General features: G+C 43.4%; 1 protein-coding gene across 4 annotated transcripts in view; it reads right to left on the reverse strand.

Annotated features, from left to right (window-relative positions):
* Nucleotides 1–877: 877 nt before the first annotated feature.
* The window catches only part of cul9 (cullin 9), a 58,241-nt gene continuing 36,808 nt past the window's right edge, over nucleotides 878–22,310 (reverse strand). For 2 of the 4 annotated variants that reach the window (XM_083987731.1, XM_083987730.1), the window contains 17 exons: nucleotides 21,265–21,436; nucleotides 19,606–19,751; nucleotides 19,347–19,473; nucleotides 18,331–18,536; nucleotides 16,572–16,837; nucleotides 13,057–13,174; nucleotides 12,010–12,258; nucleotides 9,759–9,899; nucleotides 8,531–8,695; nucleotides 6,550–6,713; nucleotides 5,561–5,654; nucleotides 5,371–5,445; nucleotides 4,775–4,885; nucleotides 4,550–4,667; nucleotides 3,846–3,979; nucleotides 3,183–3,274; nucleotides 878–2,810 (listed from right to left, as the gene is read on the reverse strand). In XM_083987731.1, coding sequence (XP_083843857.1) covers nucleotides 2,591–2,810; nucleotides 3,183–3,274; nucleotides 3,846–3,979; nucleotides 4,550–4,667; nucleotides 4,775–4,885; nucleotides 5,371–5,445; nucleotides 5,561–5,654; nucleotides 6,550–6,713; nucleotides 8,531–8,695; nucleotides 9,759–9,899; nucleotides 12,010–12,258; nucleotides 13,057–13,174; nucleotides 16,572–16,837; nucleotides 18,331–18,536; nucleotides 19,347–19,473; nucleotides 19,606–19,751; nucleotides 21,265–21,436 — 2,598 coding nt within the window. In that variant the 3' untranslated portion in view covers nucleotides 878–2,590. Of the gene's footprint in view, nucleotides 2,811–3,182; nucleotides 3,275–3,845; nucleotides 3,980–4,549; nucleotides 4,668–4,774; nucleotides 4,886–5,370; nucleotides 5,446–5,560; nucleotides 5,655–6,549; nucleotides 6,714–8,530; nucleotides 8,696–9,758; nucleotides 9,900–12,009; nucleotides 12,259–13,056; nucleotides 13,175–16,298; nucleotides 16,441–16,571; nucleotides 16,838–18,330; nucleotides 18,537–19,346; nucleotides 19,474–19,605; nucleotides 19,752–21,264; nucleotides 21,437–22,310 lie in introns of those variants that run through there. The other 2 variants (XR_014595959.1, XM_083987732.1) reach the window with 2 other exon arrangements.

Here is a 22,310-nt window from a genome sequence, read left to right on the forward strand (position 1 = left end):
CTCTTATACAGGGATTTCTTTTACCCTTCTCTCATTGAATGTAACTATGGTGAAGTGGTTAGGCCACTGGGCTGAAGACCTGAAGGTTGCTGGTTCAAATCTTGCCTCAACAATAATAGTGAATTATTTTCCCAGTCGTCCGCTGTTGACTTCTGATAACTTGCTTCATGTTGAAACTGCTGCTCTCAGCCTGAAATTCACTGAAATTTTCATTGTAAGTCATTCAAGCTTGACTCTCAAGCTTTCTTGGTGTTGACACAGTGTGTTTCCAACAGGTGCAGCTTTGGGCTCGTTAACTTCAGAGTGAGACAGAGTGCAGTTCATCAACAGACAACAGTCTTTGTAACTGTGTGTGCACTGTGGCCTAGAGGCAGAGAGAAAGTCTACTGACCATGAGGTTGTGGGTTTGATTCCTACCTCGGTCAAACATTTGTATGGTGATCACTGCTTGCACTATTTGCTAATTCTGCAACAGCGTTCAGCTGCTTTCAGCATTCACACGCATTTCCATCAGGAAATGCTACTTTATCTAGTTTTATTTATTATTATTCTATTGTATTCTGCTTTTATTTTAGGAATAATGTTTTTATTTATCTTGGACCTGTTCAACTCTTGGGTATATTACACTTATGTTGATTTTCTCTTACTACAGGAGTTTGTAACAGAGATAAATGTCCCTTCATTCTGAATCTGAATAAAATAATAATAAGAAACAGAGACTTTTCTTATTTATACCAGCTGTACCAGTCAGTGAAAACACTCATAACGTCTTTTAATGACATTAATTAAACCGTAGAGTTGTGTGTGTGTGTGTGTGTGTGTGTGTGTGTGTGTGTGTGTGTGTGTGTGTGTGATGAAAGCAGACTCGTGCTGCGTGTTAAAGCAGAAAAAGCTTTTATTTATTTATTTAGTTGCTGGCCGAAGTCGCTCGACTCCAACAAAGGAACCAGAAAGAACATCAACAATATGAATATAGGATCTCTCAATCAAAATTATTACAGCTAAAGCAGCGGGAGCGTGTGTCTCAGAGAGCGCTGGTCTCCCGCGGAAACGCCGACATCGCCACGACAACCAGAACCAGAACCAGAACCTTCCTCAGCAGCAGACAGATGAAGATGAAGCGACGGCCGATAATCGATCGATGAGCCGATAATCGATCGATCAGTTATTGCAGTGATACTCGAGAGGCTGAAGTGATGTGAGGACGTGCAGCTCAGGATCAAACCGGTTCTTTCTGATGCATAGGGACCTCCGGCGGCTCGGCCCGTTTCCTGTCGGGACCTTTGAGCCCAAACACAAACAAACGCTGCTGCTCTTCTTCTCTCCTGCTGCTCTCAACTCAACTCAAGGCAAACTCCAGAAGAAGAAGATAGAAGAAATCAAGGCAGAACGTGAGATGACAGGAAGTTGGTCTACGAGCTAAATAACGGAGTTACATCTGGTACAAAACGAACGGCGTGAGAGCCACTAGACCCGGTTCTTCTTCTGACCCGGGCCCCTATAGACCCGGTTCTGACCCGGGCCACTAATCCCTTTCTCTGTTTTTTATTTTATTTTATTATACTCTTTTTCTCAGGAAAAAAAACCAAAAAAACTCCAAGAAGCAGCAGCAGGAAACAAACAAACATTTTGTTCTGTGGCAGATTCAGAATTCAGACCCAGAACCAGGACCAGAACCAGGACCAGGACCAGGACCAGGACCAGGACCAGGACCAGGACCAGACCCAGAGGCTCAGCACAGACGAGACGTCAGGCCGCGACCGAAGCAACAAACCAGCTCCAAGATGAACCAGTGAAATCTGAGATTAAGTCAGAATCAGGATTAAACCGGTTTAAATTTAGGATTTAACTCAAACATGAGATTCAATTCATCAAGAACCGGATTAAACTGGTTTTTGGACTCGACTCAAAATCTGGACGAGCCGTTTAAGATCGAGTTTAAACTGGTTTCAAACTGGGTTTTTAGACTTGGCCTTGAAATCACTCCAGACTGGGTTTAAACCGGTTTAAACTGGTTGAAACCGGTTTAAACTGGTTGAAACTGGTTTTCACTGGTGTCAGACTGGTTGTAAACTGGTTTTAACTGCGACTCAGTCTAGTTTTAAACCGGTTTAAACTGATTTAAACCGGTTTAAACTGGCGTCAGACTGGTTGTAAACTGGTTTTAAACCGGTTTTGGTTCGGACCGGGTCTTCACTGGTCTTGGAGCTGGTTTGAACTGGTGTCAGACTCTGCTGCGACTGGTCTAAACTGGTTTAAACTGGTTTCACACTGTGACTCTGCGGTCAAACTCAAAGTTTAATTCAAATCTAATAAAGTAACGTAAAGTCGTCTCGTCTCTTCGGACCGATCGATCGCAGGTCTGATGCTTCGGCGCTTTGGCCCTCGCCAGCGTCCGTACGCAGCGCCATCAAACACAGACGGTAAAATACGGGTGAGTGGAGAAGCAAGTGCAGCTGTGTTGGGGGAGGGAGGGGAGGGGGGGGGCAGATCGTCCCTCGTCGCCGTGGCGATCTGAGGCGGCGAGGAGGAGGAAGGGGGCGGGGCCTCAGTGGAAGGGGGCGGGGCCTCAGTGGAAGGGGGCGGGGCCTCAGTCGAAGGGGCTGAAGTCCCGCGTCAGGTTCTCGGACTCGTCGTCGTCGTCGGAGAAGAAGTCGTCCTCGTCGATGTCGTCCTCGTCGTAGTCCTCGTGCCACTCGGGGACGTACTCCTCGTCGTACTCGTCGTCCTCGTCCTCCGCCTCCTCGCCGCCGTCCTCGCAGTTGTTGTTGTCCGAGTCGCCCGAGTCCGAGGCGCGGTCCGACTTGGACCTGAGGAGCGGAGAAGAGAAGACAGAGTTCATCTCTACTCAGAGGTTCACTTCCTGTCCGGCCGGGCGGCGTGCTGTGGCGTTATGAAGATGGCCACATATAAACTACACATGAACACGACATACACACACCTCCCAGTTTGTAATTGTTTTCCTCTCATGTCTGCCTGTGCTAGTGTGTGTGTGTGCGCGTGTGGAATGAACGGATATCGGTGGTTGACGTAGAGTGCGTAAGAATGTAGCGTTTGTAACCGTTAGTGTTGTTGTTGTTGTTAATCATCTGATGTTCCGTCTGTGCTTGTGTTACAGAATAAAATCATAAAAGAAATCACACAGTGCTCTTCAATCAGAGACGTGCAACACGTCCACTCACACTTTGTTGGCGTCCGTGTTGTTGGACAGGTTGGACGCCTGCGTCGACTCCGGCTCCACGCCGCTCTTCGACTGGTACCCGACCCGGAAGTCCTGGATCACAGAGACACAGAGACACGGGGTCAGACAAACTGGACCAGGACTCAGACTGGTTTAACTGGACCAGACCGGTTCAGACCGGTCCAAACTGGTCCAGACTGGTCCACATAAGATATATATGCTGCCTAGATGTCGCGTTCCCAGGCAGCTATATTGAGGGGAATGCGTCAACGCGGCGGCCATCTTGGTCAGGGGGAAGCCGTGTCTACTTCCTGCACTAGTCAACAGAGGCAGACGACAGATATTTATGATTTTATCATATGATAATTTTTTGAAATGTTTTTATAATTTTTTAAAAAATGTATTAAACATACACTTACACACTCAGACACACACCCACATGCATAAATATACATAAATTCGTTCCACTACAGGGTCTGACCGGTCTGACTGCTGGTCAGACGTTTATATGTCTATGGTCAGAAACCCCTCACCAAGATGGCCGCCGCGTTGACGTACGCTGACAAGCAGAAGGCGGTATCTAGTCAGTAGGCTATATATATCTATGACTGGTCCAGACTGGTTCAGACCGGTTCTGACCGGTTCAGACCGGTCCTGACCGTACCTGTGTGGAGTGCTGTAGAATGGCCAGCAGCCTCTCGTGGATGCGGCGGATCAGCTCCAGACCCGTGTTCAGATGCTCCGGCTTCAGCAGCCGCACGCAGGAGGCCAGGTCGGTGCACTGCAGCAGAGTCTCCTCTAGAGGGGGGGGAGAAAAAGATAAAAACTTTTCATAATGACAATATGGTATTTCACTTTTTCACAATAAAAGCCATCAACTGTTTCACAACAAAAAAAACACAACTGTTTTACAATAAAAGTGCTGCATTCTTTCACAATAAAAGCCCCTAACTGTTTCTGAATAAAAGCCCCCAACTGTTTCGCAATAAAAGCCCTGCACTTTTTCACAATAAAAGCCCTGCATTCTTTCACAATAAAAACCATGCACAGTTTCACAATAAAAGCCCTGCACTTTTTCACAATAAAAGCCCTGCACCTTTTCACAATAAAAGCTCCCAACTGTTTCACAATAAAAGCCCCTAACCATTTCTGAATAAACCCCCCCAACCTTTCACAATAAAAGCCCTGCATTCTTTCACAATAAAAGCCCTGCACTTTTTCACAATAAAAGCCCTGCATTCTTTCACAATAAAAGCCCTGCACTTTTTCACAATAAAAGCCCTGCATTCTTTCACAATAAAAGTCCTGCACTTTTTCACAATAAAAGCCCTGCATTCTTTCACAATAAGAGCTCCCAGCGCGTCTCACCCAGCAGGATCTGCAGGGCGTTGGTGTGCAGGTCCAGAGCCTCCGTCTGCTGCTCCATCACGTCCATCTTCTCTGTTTCCTGGTTGTAGTAGCTGTAGACGCACGAGTAGGCCAGAACCTGCAGGCAGAGAGGAGGGCACGGTGAACACACAGAGAGACACACACAGACACACACAGACACACACACACACACACACACACACACACACACACACACACACACACCTTCCGGGCCTGAGCCAGGACTTTACAGGCGTCGATGACGAAGGTCAGAGACTTCATCTGCAGCGCCTCGTTGATCGACGACACTTTGTTCTCCAGGTTGATGGCAAAGTCCTGAAACACACAACCACAACACACAATAAAAGCTCTGCAGTTTCAAAATAAAAGCCCTGCAGTTTCAAAATAAAAGCCCTAACTGTTTCTGAATAACGCCCCCCCCCCCCCCCCCCCCCCAACTGTTTCACAATAAAAGTCCTGCACGGTTTCACAATAAAAGCCCCTAACTGTTTCACGATAAAAGCCCTGCACAGTTACACAATAAAAGCTCTGCACAGTTTCAGAATAAAAGCCCCCAACTGTTTCACAATAAAAGCCCTGCACAGTTTCACAATAAAAGCCCCTAACTGTTTCTGAATAAAAGCCCTTCACTGCTTCACAATAAAACCCCAACTGTTTCACAATAAAAGCCCTGCAGAATTTCAGAATAAGAGCCCTGCACAGTTTCACAATAAAAGCCCCTAACTGTTTCTGAATAAAAAAAACCAACTGTTTCACAATAAAAGCCCTGCAGAGTTTCAGAATAAGAGCGTGAGTGCTACCTTGGCCTGGTTGTGGAAGGTGCATCTCTCGTTGTAATCCTGGAACTTCTTCTCCTGACGAGCTGCTTTACTCACCTGCACACAACATGACATCATCATTATCTATTGAAGTCAGCTGATTGGACGACCGGTGAGGTCATGTGACCGTGTGTGTGTGTGTGTGTGTGTGTGTGTGTGTGGACCAACCAACCATGGCGGAGCAGTTGTAGTAATCTTTGTGTGTTGGTTTCCATGGTTTCAGACATCGCCAGCAGAAACCATGGTTACACTTGGCACAGGTCATACTGAGGAGAGGAAGAACACGTTGTCATCATCATCATCATCATCATCAGTGTGTGTGTGTGTGTGTGTGTGTGTGTGTGCAAAACATGTTTTTTGGAAGAATAAATTACACAATATCAGAATTATAACATAACTTGATAACTTGATATAACTTGATTTCCAAAAACAGACATTTTATTAATTCATAGTTTTTTGTCTGAACGTCATTAAGCCATCGTATGTTTTGTTGCATTTTCAGGATTTGTTCAAAAATATTTTAAAATGCTCCTTTCATCCCAAATATTTTGGTCAAGGGGGTCCCCAACTTTTACTTGAGATTTTACCACTTTTCCTAGAATTTAAAAAAAAATGTTTAAGAAATTTCACCACTTTTTTCTAGAACTTTTTTTAAACATTTTTTTTATTTTAAGAAATTTTACCACTTTTTTCTAGAAATGTTTTAACGTTTTTGGAGAAAACTGTACAATTTTTTCCAGAAATTTCACTACAATATTTCCAAACATTCACGCCATTGGCCCTAATTTGAACGTACATTTACTAAAAAAGTAACGTTCTTCAGTCTCAGAACAAATACTTGTGTGTATTTCTAGTTTTTGCTTCAAGATTTTGTCATTTTAGGGTCCCTGATGTAAAACAGTTTGAGAACCAAGGCGTTAGAGCACCTTACATGTACATTACATTTAAAAACAGACCAATTCTATAAAGTTAGGGAACTCTATTTTAACTATGTAGAGTCTCTGCTGCAGGGATCTACTGTTCCCCCGGGTTTGTTCTGTTTGTTTTGCTTTTTATTTCTGTGGACCATATTATGTATCCATCCTTTACTTGTAAAAGTGAAAAGTTAATACAAAATATTGTAAATATTGTGTGTGTGTGCGCGTGTGTGTGCGTACGTACTGCAGGCAGCCCTCGTTCTTCTCGATCTGCGCCTGGCAGCTGGGGCAGCGCTTGGAGATGAGCTTGGCCAGGTGTTTGCTCTGAGCCTCCATGCTCATCCCCTCGTAGTAGCCGCCGTCGTCCATCCACTGGGACATGTGGCTGCAGCTGGCCGGGTAGTGGGCCTGGTGGGGGGGGGGGGGGCAGAGTGTTACAGCTGTGTGTGTACTGTTCAATTCAAAATTCAAAACTACTTTATTAATCCCACAAGGGGCAATTCATTTTGAGCAGCAGGTTGTCGTGTTCATATAGACCGAATCTCCTTGTTGTTTACATTCTACTTCCGGGTAGAAAACCAGCTGTAATTTGAATGAGATCAATAGTAACCAACGAGAGTTTAGCTATATATCATATTTTTCACGCCCTATCACCGTTTAGACAAATCTGAAATGATTGAAGAAACATTACTATTTCTGTGTGTGTGTTTTGTGTTGCTATGTGTTGTATTTATTCAGTTTGGGGGAATCACAGTGTCTAGAAAGCATCAGTGGCTCAGCTGACAGGGACAGCTAACGGTAGCTAAGCTAACGGCGGTAGCTAAGCTAACAGCAGGACATCAGCTGTTAAAACCCTCCCGTTGTGGGACACGACATGAAACTACTCCAGTTAGCTCAGTCATGTTGGAACTCAGATATCCGCTGGAGAAAATATTTTTTCATGGAGCGTTTATTGAGTCACTGAGTTATTAAAGTTAAACAGGTAGCTAACCGTTAGCCCAGCTAATCTATGATAACCATGACTAATTACAAAAACATGCACACGTAAATAGTAATGTTTGTCCAATCATTGGTTTTATAAACTTTACAAACATCAGATTAGTCTAAACGGTGATATAGTGACATGAAAAATGAGATAAATATAGTGAAACTCTCGTCCGTCACTATTGTTCTCATGCTGGTTTTCTACCAGGAAGTAGTTGTAAACAACAAGGAGATTCGTCATATAGCCAACATGGCGCACAATAAATAGTCAATACAACACACATCAGACAACATGGAGCTTTGAATGGATAATAGTATAAAAAAGCTTTTAAGAAATAAAGAATAGAATTTAAAAAATTAAAAAAACCCTCTGAGGAATTTAAAAGTCTGAGTGCAGAGAGGACGAATGATTTAGAGAAGCGATTTGTTTTACACATAGGAAGGACATAACGGCCTGAAGGCAACAGAGAGAATTCACCCGCGAGGAGCTGGCTTGGCTCGGGGAGGCTGAAACGCTCTCTGCTTTTCGGAGGATTTGCTGGTTGCAAAGGGAACTTAAAGGGATAGTTCACCCAAAATTCAAATTTCACTCATTCTCTCCTCCCCCTCATGTGGACTAAGGGCTGGGAGAAGTTTCAGAGTCCTCCGTGGCTTCTCTGAGTTACAGGGGGTCTCGGCGTAGCAGTGCATGTCCATATGACGGTTGCAAATGGATACCAACTGTCTTCATAACAAAAAGACACACCAAAAAACATCCAGATACCTCCATGCTGCTCGTCTGTAATGTCCCTCTGGTATTGAAGCCCCGACATGAGAAATTGTCCCGAAAAAAATAAAATAAGTCTATATTTCATGCTTGTTTTGTAGCGGAAGCTTCTCGAAGCTGCTCTTCCCAGTTCGTCAAATTTGGACGAACATTACATACGAGCAGCATGGAGGTATCTGGATGTTTTTTGGTGTGTCTTTTTGTTACGAAGACAGTTGGTATCCATTAGCAACCGTCATATGGACATGCACTGCTACGCCGAGACCCCCTGTAACTCAGAGAAGCCACGGAGGACTCTGAAACTTCTCCCAGCCCTTAGTCCACATGAGGGGGAGGAGATCATGAGGGAAATTTCAATTTTGGGTGAACTATCCCTTAAAGTCTTATAGTTTGTGTGTGTACTGTGTGTGTGTGTGTGTGTGTGTGTGTGTGTGTGTGTGTGTGTGTGTGTGTGTGTGTGTGTGTGTGTGTGCACCTCGGGGAAGTTGCAGCTGAAGCAGGACGACCAGCAGCACTTGGAGCAGGTCCCCATGCTGCCCATGTTTTCTTTACACAGGATCTGGTCGCAGCCCTGAGGGTTGGTGCACCAGGTCAGGTTGGAGCAGCACTCCACGTAGCCGCGCAGCAACGCACTCTCATACTGGGGGGGGGGCACCAACATAATAAGTCAAGTCATTTGTTTATTTATAGTTTGTATTCTGTTGCACTTTACTTATGTATTTCATGGTTTTCTATTAATAATGGTATGTTTTTATTGATCTGTGCAGCACCCTGGTTGTTTTAAAGTGCTGTATAAATAAAGTTTGAGTTGAGTAAAACTGATCTTTTCAATTCAATTCAATTCAAAAAACTTTATTGTCTGTCACAAGGACAGAAAATTGTCATCAGTTTGGGCTCAGTTAAACATAAACATACAGACACCAACATAAAAACTCACATTAAAAGATCTCACATAAAAACCATAAAAATTCTAAAATTCCTGTGGCGCTCACATAAAAGCTGCAACAGCAGATAGATCTTTCCCTAAAAACAGGTACCTATTTCTTTTCGTTTAAAATACGCACTGCAGTAGGGATAAAAGAGTTTTAATCTCTCCAGCTCTTCCTGTTTTATTTAAAAAATAAAACCTTCTTTTTGTCTTGTCTTGATCAATAATCAAACTGATCAAACAGACTCACAAAGGCTTTTATTCTGAAATCTACTTCAGACCAGTGATGTCATGGTTATTATCGATTATAGAGAAATAATCACAATCACATCACCAAATATCACAGTTATTATGTATTTAATTAATTTCACAACACTATGAATGTTTAAAATCTAATATAGTCAAAATATAATTACATTACTAATTAGTTATACAAGTATCTATTAATAGGACCAATTATTGATCCCCCAGGGGAAATGTTGGAAATATTAAAGTCATTAATTGTCTTCTAGACCAAATGTTTAAGTTTATTAAACTAACATTTAAATTCCTACCAATTCAGTGTTACATTAGGTAAATTGACATTGACATAATATTTTTTTGGAAGTGGCGTTTAGAAACCTTCACGATTAATTAATTATGACGTTTAATACCGCGGTTAATCGTGATGCCTTTATTTTGAAACAACAACAACTCAGTTTCCTGTGTGTCTGTCGCTGCTGCCCTCCGAGGCGCGGTCGTCAGGGCAACAGCGGGTGTCGGTGGCGGCGGTTACCTTGGCGACGGTGTCCTTGTCTGTGAGGATGCTGAGGAAGAAGTGGGAGGTGGGCTGAGCCTGGCAGTCTGTGATCGGACAGTTACAGTTCATCACCAGGTTCTGCTCGATGCGCGCCGTCAGGTACTCCTGCCAGCACGACTACACACACAGAGAGACACACACACACACACACACACACACACAGTTAAACCAGAGGTGTCATTGTGAGGTCGAGTACTGTCAGTCTGAAGTGGAACGGTCCAGTAATAACGAGCAGTTTTTAAGAAATATGAATCCTAATGTACATACAATACAGTCAAATTTAAAGGTTCAAAGGGCTTTTATTCTGAAAATCCACATCAGATAGTACAGATAGGACAGGATGACACTCAGGAAAAATGATGCCTATCAGTCTGAAGTGGACTGGTTGAGTAATTACAGGTAGTTTAAAAAAAAAAAAAAAAAAACAATTAATCCTACTGCACATACAATACAGTGAAATATGGAAGTTCAGAGGGCTTTTATTCTGAAATTCCACATCAGATTGGCCTAATTCTTTCTGAGTGTCATCCTGAGGTCTAGTACTATCAGTCTGAAGTGGAACAGTCCAGTAATAACGCGTAGTTTAAAAAAAAACAATTAATCCTACTGTTCATAGAGCATAGTCAAATTTAAAAGTTCAAAGGGCTTTTATTCTGAAATTCCACATCAGATTGGCCTCATTTTTCCTGGGTGTCATCCTGAGGTCAAGTACTATCAGTCTGAAGTGGAACGGTTGAGTAATAACAGGTCGTTTTTAAGAAATATGAATCCTAATGCACATGGATTACAGTGAAATATGGAAGTTCAGAGGGCTTTTATTCTGAAATTCCACATCAGATTGGCCTCATTCTTCCTGGGTGTCATCATGAGGTCGAGTACTACCAGTCTGAAGTGGAACGGTCCAGTAATAACGGGGAGTTTTTACAGGGTTCCTACAGCTTAAGCCAAGTTAAATTTAAGACTTTTTTAAAGCCACTTGAAATGAAATTTAAGACCGACTTCACAATAAACACAAATGCAGAAACCCCCCCCCCCCCCCCCCCCCCCAAAAAAAAACACCACATCAATTACATAGGGTTATAGCAAGGGGGCAGTTGTCGGTCTGAGAAGTGAAGCTCACTTCCGCATTCAAAAAGCTGCAATCCCCTCGGCTGTCGCTGGGGGCTGGCTCCAGAAGGGAGCAACTCCAATCGAGCCCCATGTTAAAATAGCCGATTTTACAGCTTAAAAAAACATATTTACAGCCTGGTACATTTTATTTTTTTGGTCTCAATCGATAGTTTCTACCCCCGCACACACTCTGAGGGGGGTGAATTTTTTTTAAACTCTACCGTTTTACTATTAATAGGGTTAAAGTTCTGGCCAATCAGGGCGCAGAACCGTTGAGTGACAGGTCCGGCGACCGCTGCTACGAGGCCAGTGGGCGGGCTCTCGGCCGGCCAACGGCCGCACCGCTCCAAATATGGCAAGTAGAATCCAACATGGCGCGGTTCAAACCCCCGTAGTAGCGGCACAAAACAGACTCCTCCAAACCAATGGAGGACGTCACGGTGCTAAGGCCGTTCTTTTTACAGTCTATGGGTTATAGGGACAATTTTACCCACTTTCCTATGTGATCCAAGGTAAAGTGACTGCTACATGAACATTGGATTGTGTCTCTTTCCAGCTGTCCTTTCAAAATAAATGTCTCTTTCCAGCTGTCCTTTCAAAAAAAACGATAAAAAGTCCGGGAAAAAAAACCACTGACTCTGGAGCTGGAGGCGGTGAGAGATTTAGCGTTGACGGCCGCCACTAACTTCTCTATGTCAGAATGTTACCAATTATTTTGAGATTTGAGACTAATTACAACCATAACATACCACTTACCATGTGTTAACATTTTTAAGACTTTTGAAAAATTGATTTAAGACATTTTAATGCCAATTAAGGCCTTGTTTTTAGATTAATGAATTCAATGCCTTTTACGACTTTTTAAGGATCCGTTAGAACCCTGTTTTAAGAAACCCTAACCCTAATGTACATAGAATACAGTCAAATTTGAAGGTTCAGAGGGCTTTTATTCTGAAATGCCACATCAGATTGGCCTGAGTGTCATCCTGAGGTCCAGTACTATCAGTCTGAAGTGGAACGGTCCAGTAATAATGAATAGTTTTCTAAAACAAACCGATGAATCCTACTACATAGAGCATCTGTGAGTGGTGTGTGTGTGTGTGGTTGTGGTTCTGACCCGGCAGCAGTAGTGCATGCAGCTGAGCGAGGGCACCGGCTCAGAGGGGGGGCTGCGGGGGCTCAGGCAGACGGGGCAGGAGGAGGCGGGGCTCGGCGGCGGCTGCGGGTTTCGGGCCTTGAGGCCGGCGGCCATGACGAGGGCGTCGGCGTCGTCCGTGTAGCGCTGCACCAGCAGGTCCACGTTCCACTTACAGTGGATCAGAAGGTGCTCGGCCCGGTCCAGGTCCAGACTCAGAGTCCCCGACACCTGAGGGGGGGGGGGGGGGGGGGGCATATCACCTTTAATCATGTTCACAAGACAGACAACCCTTAATTCTGTGACTAATTTGTAACGAGAACGTAAATGTAAGAAGAACTGACGACAAAAACTAAATCTCTGTTCATTATGAAGAGACGAGTAAAAACTGACTGAACACAGAGTTAGAGGAAACAGGACAAAAAAAAAGTCCTTTAGCTAAATCTATTACAGGAAAACTAAACTGACAAATTACATCAACTGATTTTCACGTCTTAAAGGGACAGTTCAACATTTAGTCAGATCCTCCTCTCACCATAATCCCTATAGTCGTAGCAGTAGGTTCGTTACCTTTAATTGTCGGTGCAAGCTGTTTTTAGAACGGCGGAGCAGAGCCGTGAGCTGCTCAGAGCTACGCTACGGAGGCTCATTATGGGATTTCTTGGTTTCCCTCATCATCAAACTCATCAAATACACAATCCAACAACTCCACAACGCTCTGGTGGACAAGTTGTGAGCTGCACATTCACCACACTATGAGATAATAACACAACGTTACCACACAGAGTTGTTTTAGAGGGAAATACAGAGACTGTTGATGAAAAACTGTCCCTGAAGGCAACGTGCATCAGAGGTTTTACATGAATTTCCCTCTAAAACAACTCTGTGTGGTAACGTTGTGTTATTATCTCATAGCGTGGTGAATGTGCAGGTCACAACTTGTCCACCAGAGCGTTGTGGAGTTGTTGATAGTTGAACTATCCCTTTAATAATAGTGTGTAGTTATTATAGGACCGGACTCGGACCGACCTGCTGCACCGTCCGCTGCATCAGCTGACGGACTTCCTCCTGCGTCATCGTCCGGCCCATCGAGAACAGAACCGCGTCCAGAACGCCGTCCTCGAAGCGCCGCGGGGCCGGGACCAGACTGCAACACACACACACACACACACACACAGTCAGTCACACACACACACAGACACACACAAACACACAGACGGTGAAACGGTGAAGGAAACAGCAGCTTCTTCTTCTTCAGGGGTGGGGAACGTCCGGCCTCCGGGCCGTATACGGCCTGCGAGACCATTTCAATCGGCCCGCAATGCAATACAATTTTTATATTTTATATCTTATGTATATGAATAAATAATTTTTTTTTTAAAAAGCAGGAAAAAATATATCGCCAGCCATTCGTTTTGAGAGAAACAGACGGCCTATGTCCTATGTCCGAGTCAACGTCAGGGTCAGTGAATACAGCATGTGATGTACGTGTCACTGCATTGGGCCGGAGTGATTGACACAAGTGATGCATCATGGCGACTGTCAAGAAAAGGAAGGTGGACGCAGAATGCCGCGTATTCCAGGAAAAATTGACAAATTACTTTTTCTTTGTTGAAGTGAAAGGCAAGCCAGAGTGCCTAGTTTGTGGCGAGGCGCTGGCAGCTCGAAACAACTCGACGAGTTGGGAGGACAAATGCATTTGGATAAAATTAATGCTCTTTGTCGGAGTTTGGGTGCACGACCGCAGACTGACAGAGAGAATATTACGCGTGCAAGTTTTGTGGTGAGTGAATTAATAGCCACGAAGCTGAAACCTCACGCTGAAGGAGAGTTCGTGAAAAACAGTTCCAGCCATCAGATTAGGTGAGTCTAGAAATGCAGCAATCATGAGGCTTATAACACAGCAGTTAGACTTTTTTCGTCTTTTTTTACATCCCTAGTTATGTGTTCATAATAGTATGGCCCTCGGAGGACTTTATAAAAATTGAAATGGCCCTTGATATGAAAAAGGTTCCCCACCCCTGTTCTTCTTCTTCTTCTTCTTCTTCTTCATCATCATCATCGTTGGGTCATTTTATTTTGAAAATCCTCCATGTGTGTTTATCTTCCTGTGGTGTGTTGAACCTGAGGTAATCATGACTCGGCTGTTTGGCTGCTGATCCCTCTCTGGCTTCTGTCTGTCATTACTTCACACACTTTGTGTTCATTTGAATTTTCATAACTTTATTTAAAAATCTCTGATTTATTTTATTTATTTAAAAAGGACAGTGTGCAGTGACATTAATTATTGAGAAAATAAAAAGATGGCTGCTCTGATCTGTGACAATCAGTGTGATCAGTTTGATTTTTTATTTCGGTTTAGTTTAAGTGAGTTCAACAAGTGATGAATCAGTCTAAGTTTAGTTTTTATTGTAGAGTAACTGACTCGTTTTTTATTTAGTCTTAGTTGTAGTTTTCATGACTCAGCTGTTTGAGCTGTTTGGCTGTTGATCATGACTCAGCTGTTTGGCTGTTGATCCCTCTCTGGCTTCCCACCGCCCGTTAATCTGTCATTACTAGTTCACACACTTTTGTGTTTATTTGAATTGTCATAACTTTATTTAAAAATCTCTGATCTGTGACAATCAGTGTGGAAACATTCAGCGTAGATTAACTAAACCTACATATTTATAACTGTTTGTATAATGTCTTCAATAAAGTTTATCAATGTTTTCAATAAAGTTTATCAATGTTTTCAATAAAGTTTATCAATGTCTTCAATAAAGTTTATCAATGTTTTCAATAATCAATCTTTATGTTTGTAGTTGATTATCACAAAGAGGCGACGAGAGGTCAAAGGTTAAATCTCTTCTTTATTTCCGTTTTATAGAAAATTAAACATTTACATTCTGGTTTTGATTCGTTAGCGAAGAGTTTGTTTTGAGTCGTAACAGATGTGGAGAGGGGGCGGAGCCACAGAGGTCAAACAACAACAACAGCAACAGTAACAACAACAGATCAACATCAACAGGAAGTCTGTCTGATCGACTCCAGCTGTTTGGTTTAAAGGAGAATTCCGTCCATTTTTGACCCTAAATCGTTGTCCTGATGGTCACCCAGTGTTGGGGGATGATGCAGGCAAACCAGAGTTACCATGGCTACCCGGCGCTATAGGGATACACGGCAGAAACTAAAATATCTTACCAAGAATATTTGTCTTATTTCTAGTCAAAACAAATCAAATTATACTCAAAATCAGACTCATCACATAAAAAGCAGCTTGTTTTTAGACACTTTTTACTTCTTTCAAGCTGAATTTCACTTGAAATAAGTAGAAAAATCTGATAGTGGAGCAAGTTTTTCTTTCTTATTACAAACACAAAAAACTTACTTTCACTGGCAGATTTTTCTACTTATTTCAAGTGAAACTTTGTTTGGAACAAGTTAAAATGATCTGAAAACAAGTTAATTTTTAGGCGATGAGTCTTATTTTGAGTGGAAAGAGATTAGTTTTGACTAGAAATGAGACATTTTGACAAGAAATAAGACAAATATTTTTAGAAAGATTTAGAGTTTTTGCAGTGTAGCCACAACGCTAACCCATGGGGGCAATTCTTTCAACTACAACAAAGACTCAGAAAACAATCAGATATCTCTGGTACATGACTGGAATCCTTAGAGACACCACTGAACTCATGTAGTGTAGAGTAGAAACAGTAGAAACTTTGTGTTTTTAACTCTGAAACATCCCAGAAAGACATTACTATCCCATCACAGAGAGAAACTAACACTTTGTCCTTGTTGTAATGATTTCTTTACAATAATTATTTTATTTTATTTTACCTTTATTTTACCAGGCAAATTGCTTGAGATAAAAAAATCTCTTTTACAAGCATGGCCTGGCCAATAAACGGTCAGAGATATTTTGGACATCACCACTGCTCCACCGTTTATTGTAGTAAAGAACTCATCACAACAAGGACAAAGTGTTAGTTTCTCTCTGTGATGGGATAGTAATGTCTTTCTGGGATGTTTCAGAGTTAAAAACACAAAGTTTCTACTGTTTCTACTCTACACTATCTGAGTTCAGTGGTGTCTCTAAGGATTCCAGTCATGTACCAGAGATATCTGATTGTTTTCTGACTGTTTGTGGTGGTTGAAAGAATTGCCCCCATGGGTTAGCGTTGTCGCTATCCCTAGCGCCGGGTAGCCATGGTAACTCCGGTTTGACTGCATCACTTTTAGTCGTTAGTTTTTTCCTTTTGACCATCAGGACAACGACTTAGGGGGTCAAAAATGACCAGAATGCTCCTTTAATTTGAAAGGGTGTCCCGGGAAACGAGGCGGCGGCGGCTCAGACAGACGTTCGCTGATGACGCTGAACAGGAGTCGACACGGATCGTGGATCGCAGGTTTGAATCCGACACCGTGACGCTTTAAGAACAAAGTGAAAACAGAAGCGTGAGGAGGATGAGGAGGATGAGGAGGGTGAAGGACGAAGACAGGAAGCGGGGTCGGCCCTGTGTGTGTGCTCAGAGGTCAGAGGTCAAGGTCAGACGTCACACCTGATGTCGGCTCGGCTGTCCGTGGCGGCGGCGGCGGCGTCGCGGCCCACGTCGGCCGGGCTGAAGGAGAACTGCGCCTGGCCCTTCTGCGGCGTGGACGGGTCCTCGGGCAGGAACTCCACGATGTGCAGGTTGTCCTCGTTGCGGCGGATGCAGCCTTTACTGATGACGTGCATGATGCAGGAGAGCACGTCGCTGGTGCTGCAGCTGAAACGCCCGGCGCCGGCCGGACGCGACGCTTCCTGCTTCTGACACGAGTCCAGAACCTGCAGCAGAGATACAGAGATACAGACCAGAGAGCAGAGAGCAGAGAGCAGAGAGCAGAGATACAGACCAGAGAGCAGAGAGCAGAGATACAGAGCAGAGAGCAGAGAGCAGAGACCAGAGAGCAGAGATACAGACCAGAGAGCAGAGAGCAGAGATAAGAGGAGATACGGGTCAAACAGGAAGAGGAGATACAGAAACTATGAACTACATTTCCCATCATGCACCTGTCTTGGCTTCTGTGGCTTTGTTGGAGTTTAATAAAGGGATAGTTCAACATTTTGGCAAATTGGCCCATCACCATAATCCCTATAGTCATAGCAGTAGGTTCGTTACCTTTAATTGTCGGTGCAAGCTATTTTTAGAACGGCGGAGCAGAGCCGTGAGCTGCTCAGAGCTACGCTACGGAGGCTCATTATGGGATTTCTTGGTTTGCCTCATCATCAAACTCATCAAATACACAATCCAACAACTCCACAACGCTCTGGTGGACAAGTTGTGAGCTGCACATTCACCACGCTATGAGATAATAACACAACGTTACCACACAGAGTTGTTTTAGAGGGAAATTCATGTAAAACCACTGATGCGCGTTGCCTTCAGGGACAGTTTTTCATCAACAGTCTCTGTATTTCCCTCTACAACAACTCTGTCTGGTAACGTTGTGTTATTATCTCATAGCGTGGTGAATGTGCAGCTCACAACTTGTCCACCAGAGCGTTGTGGAGTTGTTGGATTGTGTATTTGATGAGTTTGATGATGAGGGAAACCAAGAAATCCCATAATGAGCCTCCGTAGCGTAGCTCTGAGCAGCTCACGGCTCTGCTCCGCCGTTCTAAAAACAGCTTGCACCGACAATTAAAGGTAACGAACCTACTGCTATGACTATAGGGATTATGGCAATGGGCCAATTTGCCAAAATGTTGAACTATCCCTTTAACTGAAATAAATCTGACTTTAACCTGAACTAGTGCTGTGTGATGTAACAAATCACTATAGTAACAACCAAACAAACACAAACTAAGTCAAACATCTGTCTGGGTGGATCCATAAGACTGACTTAAGTCTGACTTAAACTTGGTTTACAACAGAAACAGATTAAAGAACTAATTAATCCTGGTTTATGAAATAAATACACTAGACTAACTAGCTCTAATCCTGAGTTAATCCTGGTTTATGCTACAGATGAGATGGTTCAACACAGATCTACTGTAAACTTGATTAAATCCAGAGTTAAACCTGGTTTACGCTTCAGATTAGATAGTTTAAAGGGATAGTTCACCCAAAATCTGTACTACTATAAACTTGACTAAATCCAGAGTTAAACCTGGTTTACGCTTCAGATGAGATGGTTTAAAGGGATAGTTCACCCAAAATCTGTACTACTGTAATCATTATTAAATCCAGAGTTAAACACAACTCATTGTCGTTTTGTTAAACCTGGTTTACGGCTCATTGTTGTTGTTCTGTTCGCTCCGTGTGTGCGCCCTCTGACCTTGAAGACGAGGTTGTCGATGTGCATCTCCTTCTCCTGCTTCATGATGCTGACGATCAGACAGTAGATGTAGTTCCTCTTCCTCTCCAGCGTCCCGGCCGCGTCCTCGTCCACGTTCAGGTAGGTCTGTCTGGGCAGCAGCTGCAGCGTCGCCGCGGCGCCGTCCACGCTGCGGAGCGCCACCTGCTGGTCCACCGTCAGCACGCCTGGTGGGGGGAGGAGGAGGAAGGTATAAGGTTATTATAGTTTTAACATTTTCATTAGTTTTTATTTTTCAGTTAGATTTTTTATTTCGGTTCAGTTTTAGTGAGTTCAACAAGTTTTAGGTACAATTAAGAAAATGAAATTAATTGATTATGACTATGTTTGTGAAAGTGAGAAACCTTGCAATAAAGTATTAAAAAAAAAAAAGTTTTAGTTTAGTTTTTATTTTTAAGGAATTGACTAGTTTGGATTAGTTTTATTTAGTTTCTCAGTTTGCTTTTTTATTTTATTTTAGTTTTAGTGAGTTCAACAAGTGATGAATCAGTCTTAGTTTAGTTTTTATTTTAGAGGAACTGACTAGTTTTTATTTAGTCTTAGTTGTAGTTTTTATTTAGTCTTAGTTCAGTTTTTATTTAGTCTTAGTCTTGGTTGTAGTTTTTATTTAGTCTTAGTTTAGTTTTTATTAGTCTTAGTCTTGGTTGTAGTTTTATTTAGTCTTAGTTTTTATTTAGTCTTAGTTTAGTTTTTATGTAGTCTTAGTCGTAGTTTTTATTTAGTCTTAGTTCAGTTTTTATTTAGTCTTAGTTGTAGTTCGTTTTCTTCCTGCAGCTTTAGACATCTCTAAGAAAACTACAACTAAGCTGCTGTTATCTGATGAAACTTTACTTTACTGCAGTTTAGCATCAAACCTGGAGCTTGGAGCTAGTTCTAGTTTTTAGTTTTATTTCAGCTTACAAGATTATTGTTTCACTGCTAGTTTTAGTTAACTATAATAACGCTGGTGTGTGTGTGTGTGTGTGTGTGTGTCTGACCCTGGCTGGGCTGCTCTGGTTGGCTGCAGCTCAGCGGTCCGTCCTCGCTGATGAGCGGCGTCAGAGCGTGAAGCAGCACGGCAGCCGACAGACCGGTCGCCTGCAGCAGAGCCTCCACCTGCAGCTCCTGCACAGACCAACACTCAGAGGTTAGAGGGGGGGGGGGGGACAGCTGTGTGTGTGTGTGTGTGTGTGTGTGTGTGTGTGTGTGTGTGTGTGTGTGTGTGTGTGTCTGTGTGTGTGTGTGTGTGTGTGTTACCTCGTGGCTGTTGAACTGCAGCAGGATGAACATCTGCAGCGTGGACACGTGCAGCGTCCAGCAGCCGAACAGCAGCTCAGCGTGACCGAGCCACGTCCACTGCAGCCGCCGCGGCTTCGAGTGGCTCAGACCGTACATGGACTGACCTGACGCGCACACACACACACACACACACACACACACACACACACACGGACACGCGCGCACACACACACACACACACACACACACACACACACACACACACACACACACACACACACACACACACACACACACACACACACACACACACACACACACACACAAACACACACACACACACACACACACACACACACACACAATTAGACATCACCAAAGAAAAGGAAACCGGTTTAAAGAATTCTGGGTAAATTCACCTCAGGCTGTATTTTCCTATCATTTTAGGTCTAACAGAAGGAATCTGAAGATGTTCAGTTTAATGTCTCCTCCTGTTTTGCGGTAGTTATGGTCTGTCCCCGCGTCGCCACGGCAACGATGAATGGGAGCGGATTGAAGTTCTGCTGCTGAGGCTGTTTCCATCCCTCAAAGCCACAGACAGCGTCAGATGGAGACTCAAACATGCAGCCAGAAGTTTATTCACTTCAACAAGCCGACGTGTTTGTAAAACTAGATCTAATTCAAAGTCTGGCGGAGTCGAGACCCAAGTTGACGCTCGGTGTGTTCAGGTGCAGTGGGAAGCTCCCGTTTGTGTCATAAACACAGGAATATCAACTCTGGACTTGCTTGAAGTGTACATTTTTACATTTTTACAGACAGCGTCAGATGGAGACTCAAACATGCGCCGAGAAGTTTTTTTTTACTTGAAGCAAGTCCAGAGTTGATATTCCTGTGTTTCTGACACCAACGGGAGCTTCCCACTGCACCTGAACACACCGAGCGTCAACTTGGGTCTCGACTCCGCCAGACTTTGAGTTAGATCTAGTTTTACAAACATGTAACGACATCTACAGGTCTCGTTGCCGACAACGGGCAAATAACATAATAAAAGACTCATCACATCCAGGAAACCACCACTTCATACTTTTGCCGTCTGGAAAGCGCTACAGAAGTCTGAAGAGTCGCACATCAAGACTCCAGAACAGTTTTTATTCTTGTGCCATTAAATAACTGAATAGCAGCCTAAAGAACAGATAGGCAACAATGGGTTGTGCAATCCCCAGTGGGCAATATGCAATATCTTTTTTTTTGTGGACTAATGTTCCCATATGCTTTTATATTGATATTTCATGATGTTTTTATAGGTTTTATTATGTTTTGTATTTATTCTGTCTTGTGTGTGTTGTGTGGTATCACAGCGGGGAAGCAACGTGAATTTCGTTGAATTCTTTTTTCAATGACAATAAAGGCAATCTATCTAATCTAATGTCGGCTTGCTTGAAGTAAATAAACTTCTGGCTGCATGTTTGAGTCTCCATCTGACGCTGTCTGTGGCTTTGAGGGATGGAAACAGCCTAAGCAGCAGAACTTCAATCCACTCCCATTCATCGCTGCCATGGCGATGCGGGGACAGACACATAACTACCGCAAAACAGGTGCAATTAAACCTAAACCTAGACCTAAAATGTTAGGAACATACAGCCGGAACTGTCCTTTACTGCAGGGCTGGGTACTGACTGTGAGAGTAGAACTGGGTGAACTGGTTCAGGTAGGAGCAGAGTTCTGATGGGAAGTGTTTGGCCGGTTCGTCCAGGAAGCAGAGCGAGGACACGGCCCAGCAGCGCGGAGACAGAACCAGGACCTGGACGTCCGCCTCCTCCTCCTCCGAGTCCATCCACTCATCCATGATCTACGGCAACACACAGAGGACAAAGCTTTCAGGAAGAGCTGCAGAATAGTGCTGGGTTGAAAAGATCGATCCGCCGATTTTAAATCGATTCTCATTTTAATTCCTACAGATCGATTCATAAGTCCAAAGATCGACCCCAGTCTTATAGCCATTATATTAACTACCAATAGGCTACTTCATTAATTTAATATGAGTATTAATATGTTGCATAACTAGACAATCATGTAACAGCCCAAAACGGTTTTAATAACACTAACTCAAATTGATATCAGATCGAATCGAATCGGATCGAATCGAATCGGATTGAATCGAATCGAATCAAAATAATCGATTCTGAATCTTAAGAATCGGAATCGAATCGATTCTTCAAATTTGAATCGATACCCAGCCCTACTGCAGAACTCAGAAAACCCCTACCAGAACCCGCCCCAACTCTGCCAACTGGGAGACAGGTCAAGGTCACCACCAGGAATATCAAAAGCAGAATTCGGTTTAGCAGTGACAGGCTTCATCACTGCAGATAGAATCATTCAGTCAGACTAAACCAGGATTCACTGACTGGGTTAAGCTGATGACGGATAATGCTTCATATGAACTGATGATACCAAGGTTGAATGATAACAAAGGGAAATTCTACCAGGTTTGGGGACATTTTCTGAATCCTATAAGAGGGGAGTAGGTGCCTATAATGTGGGAGGGGAGGTCAACTCGTGTATTATCATATAATCTTTTTGTGTACACAGTGTTTAGTGTTGGGAGACGTGCTGCGCTGTTTGTGGGCTGGGATTTGTGTACGCATGTATATTTATATATGCACATTTTGTTATGTGTATTTTTGTTTTAACTCTTTTGCGACCATTGACGAGTTAACTCC

Source organism: Trachurus trachurus (genome assembly GCF_905171665.1).
Source record: "Trachurus trachurus genome assembly, chromosome: 15".
NCBI lineage: Eukaryota > Metazoa > Chordata > Actinopteri > Carangiformes > Carangidae > Trachurus > Trachurus trachurus.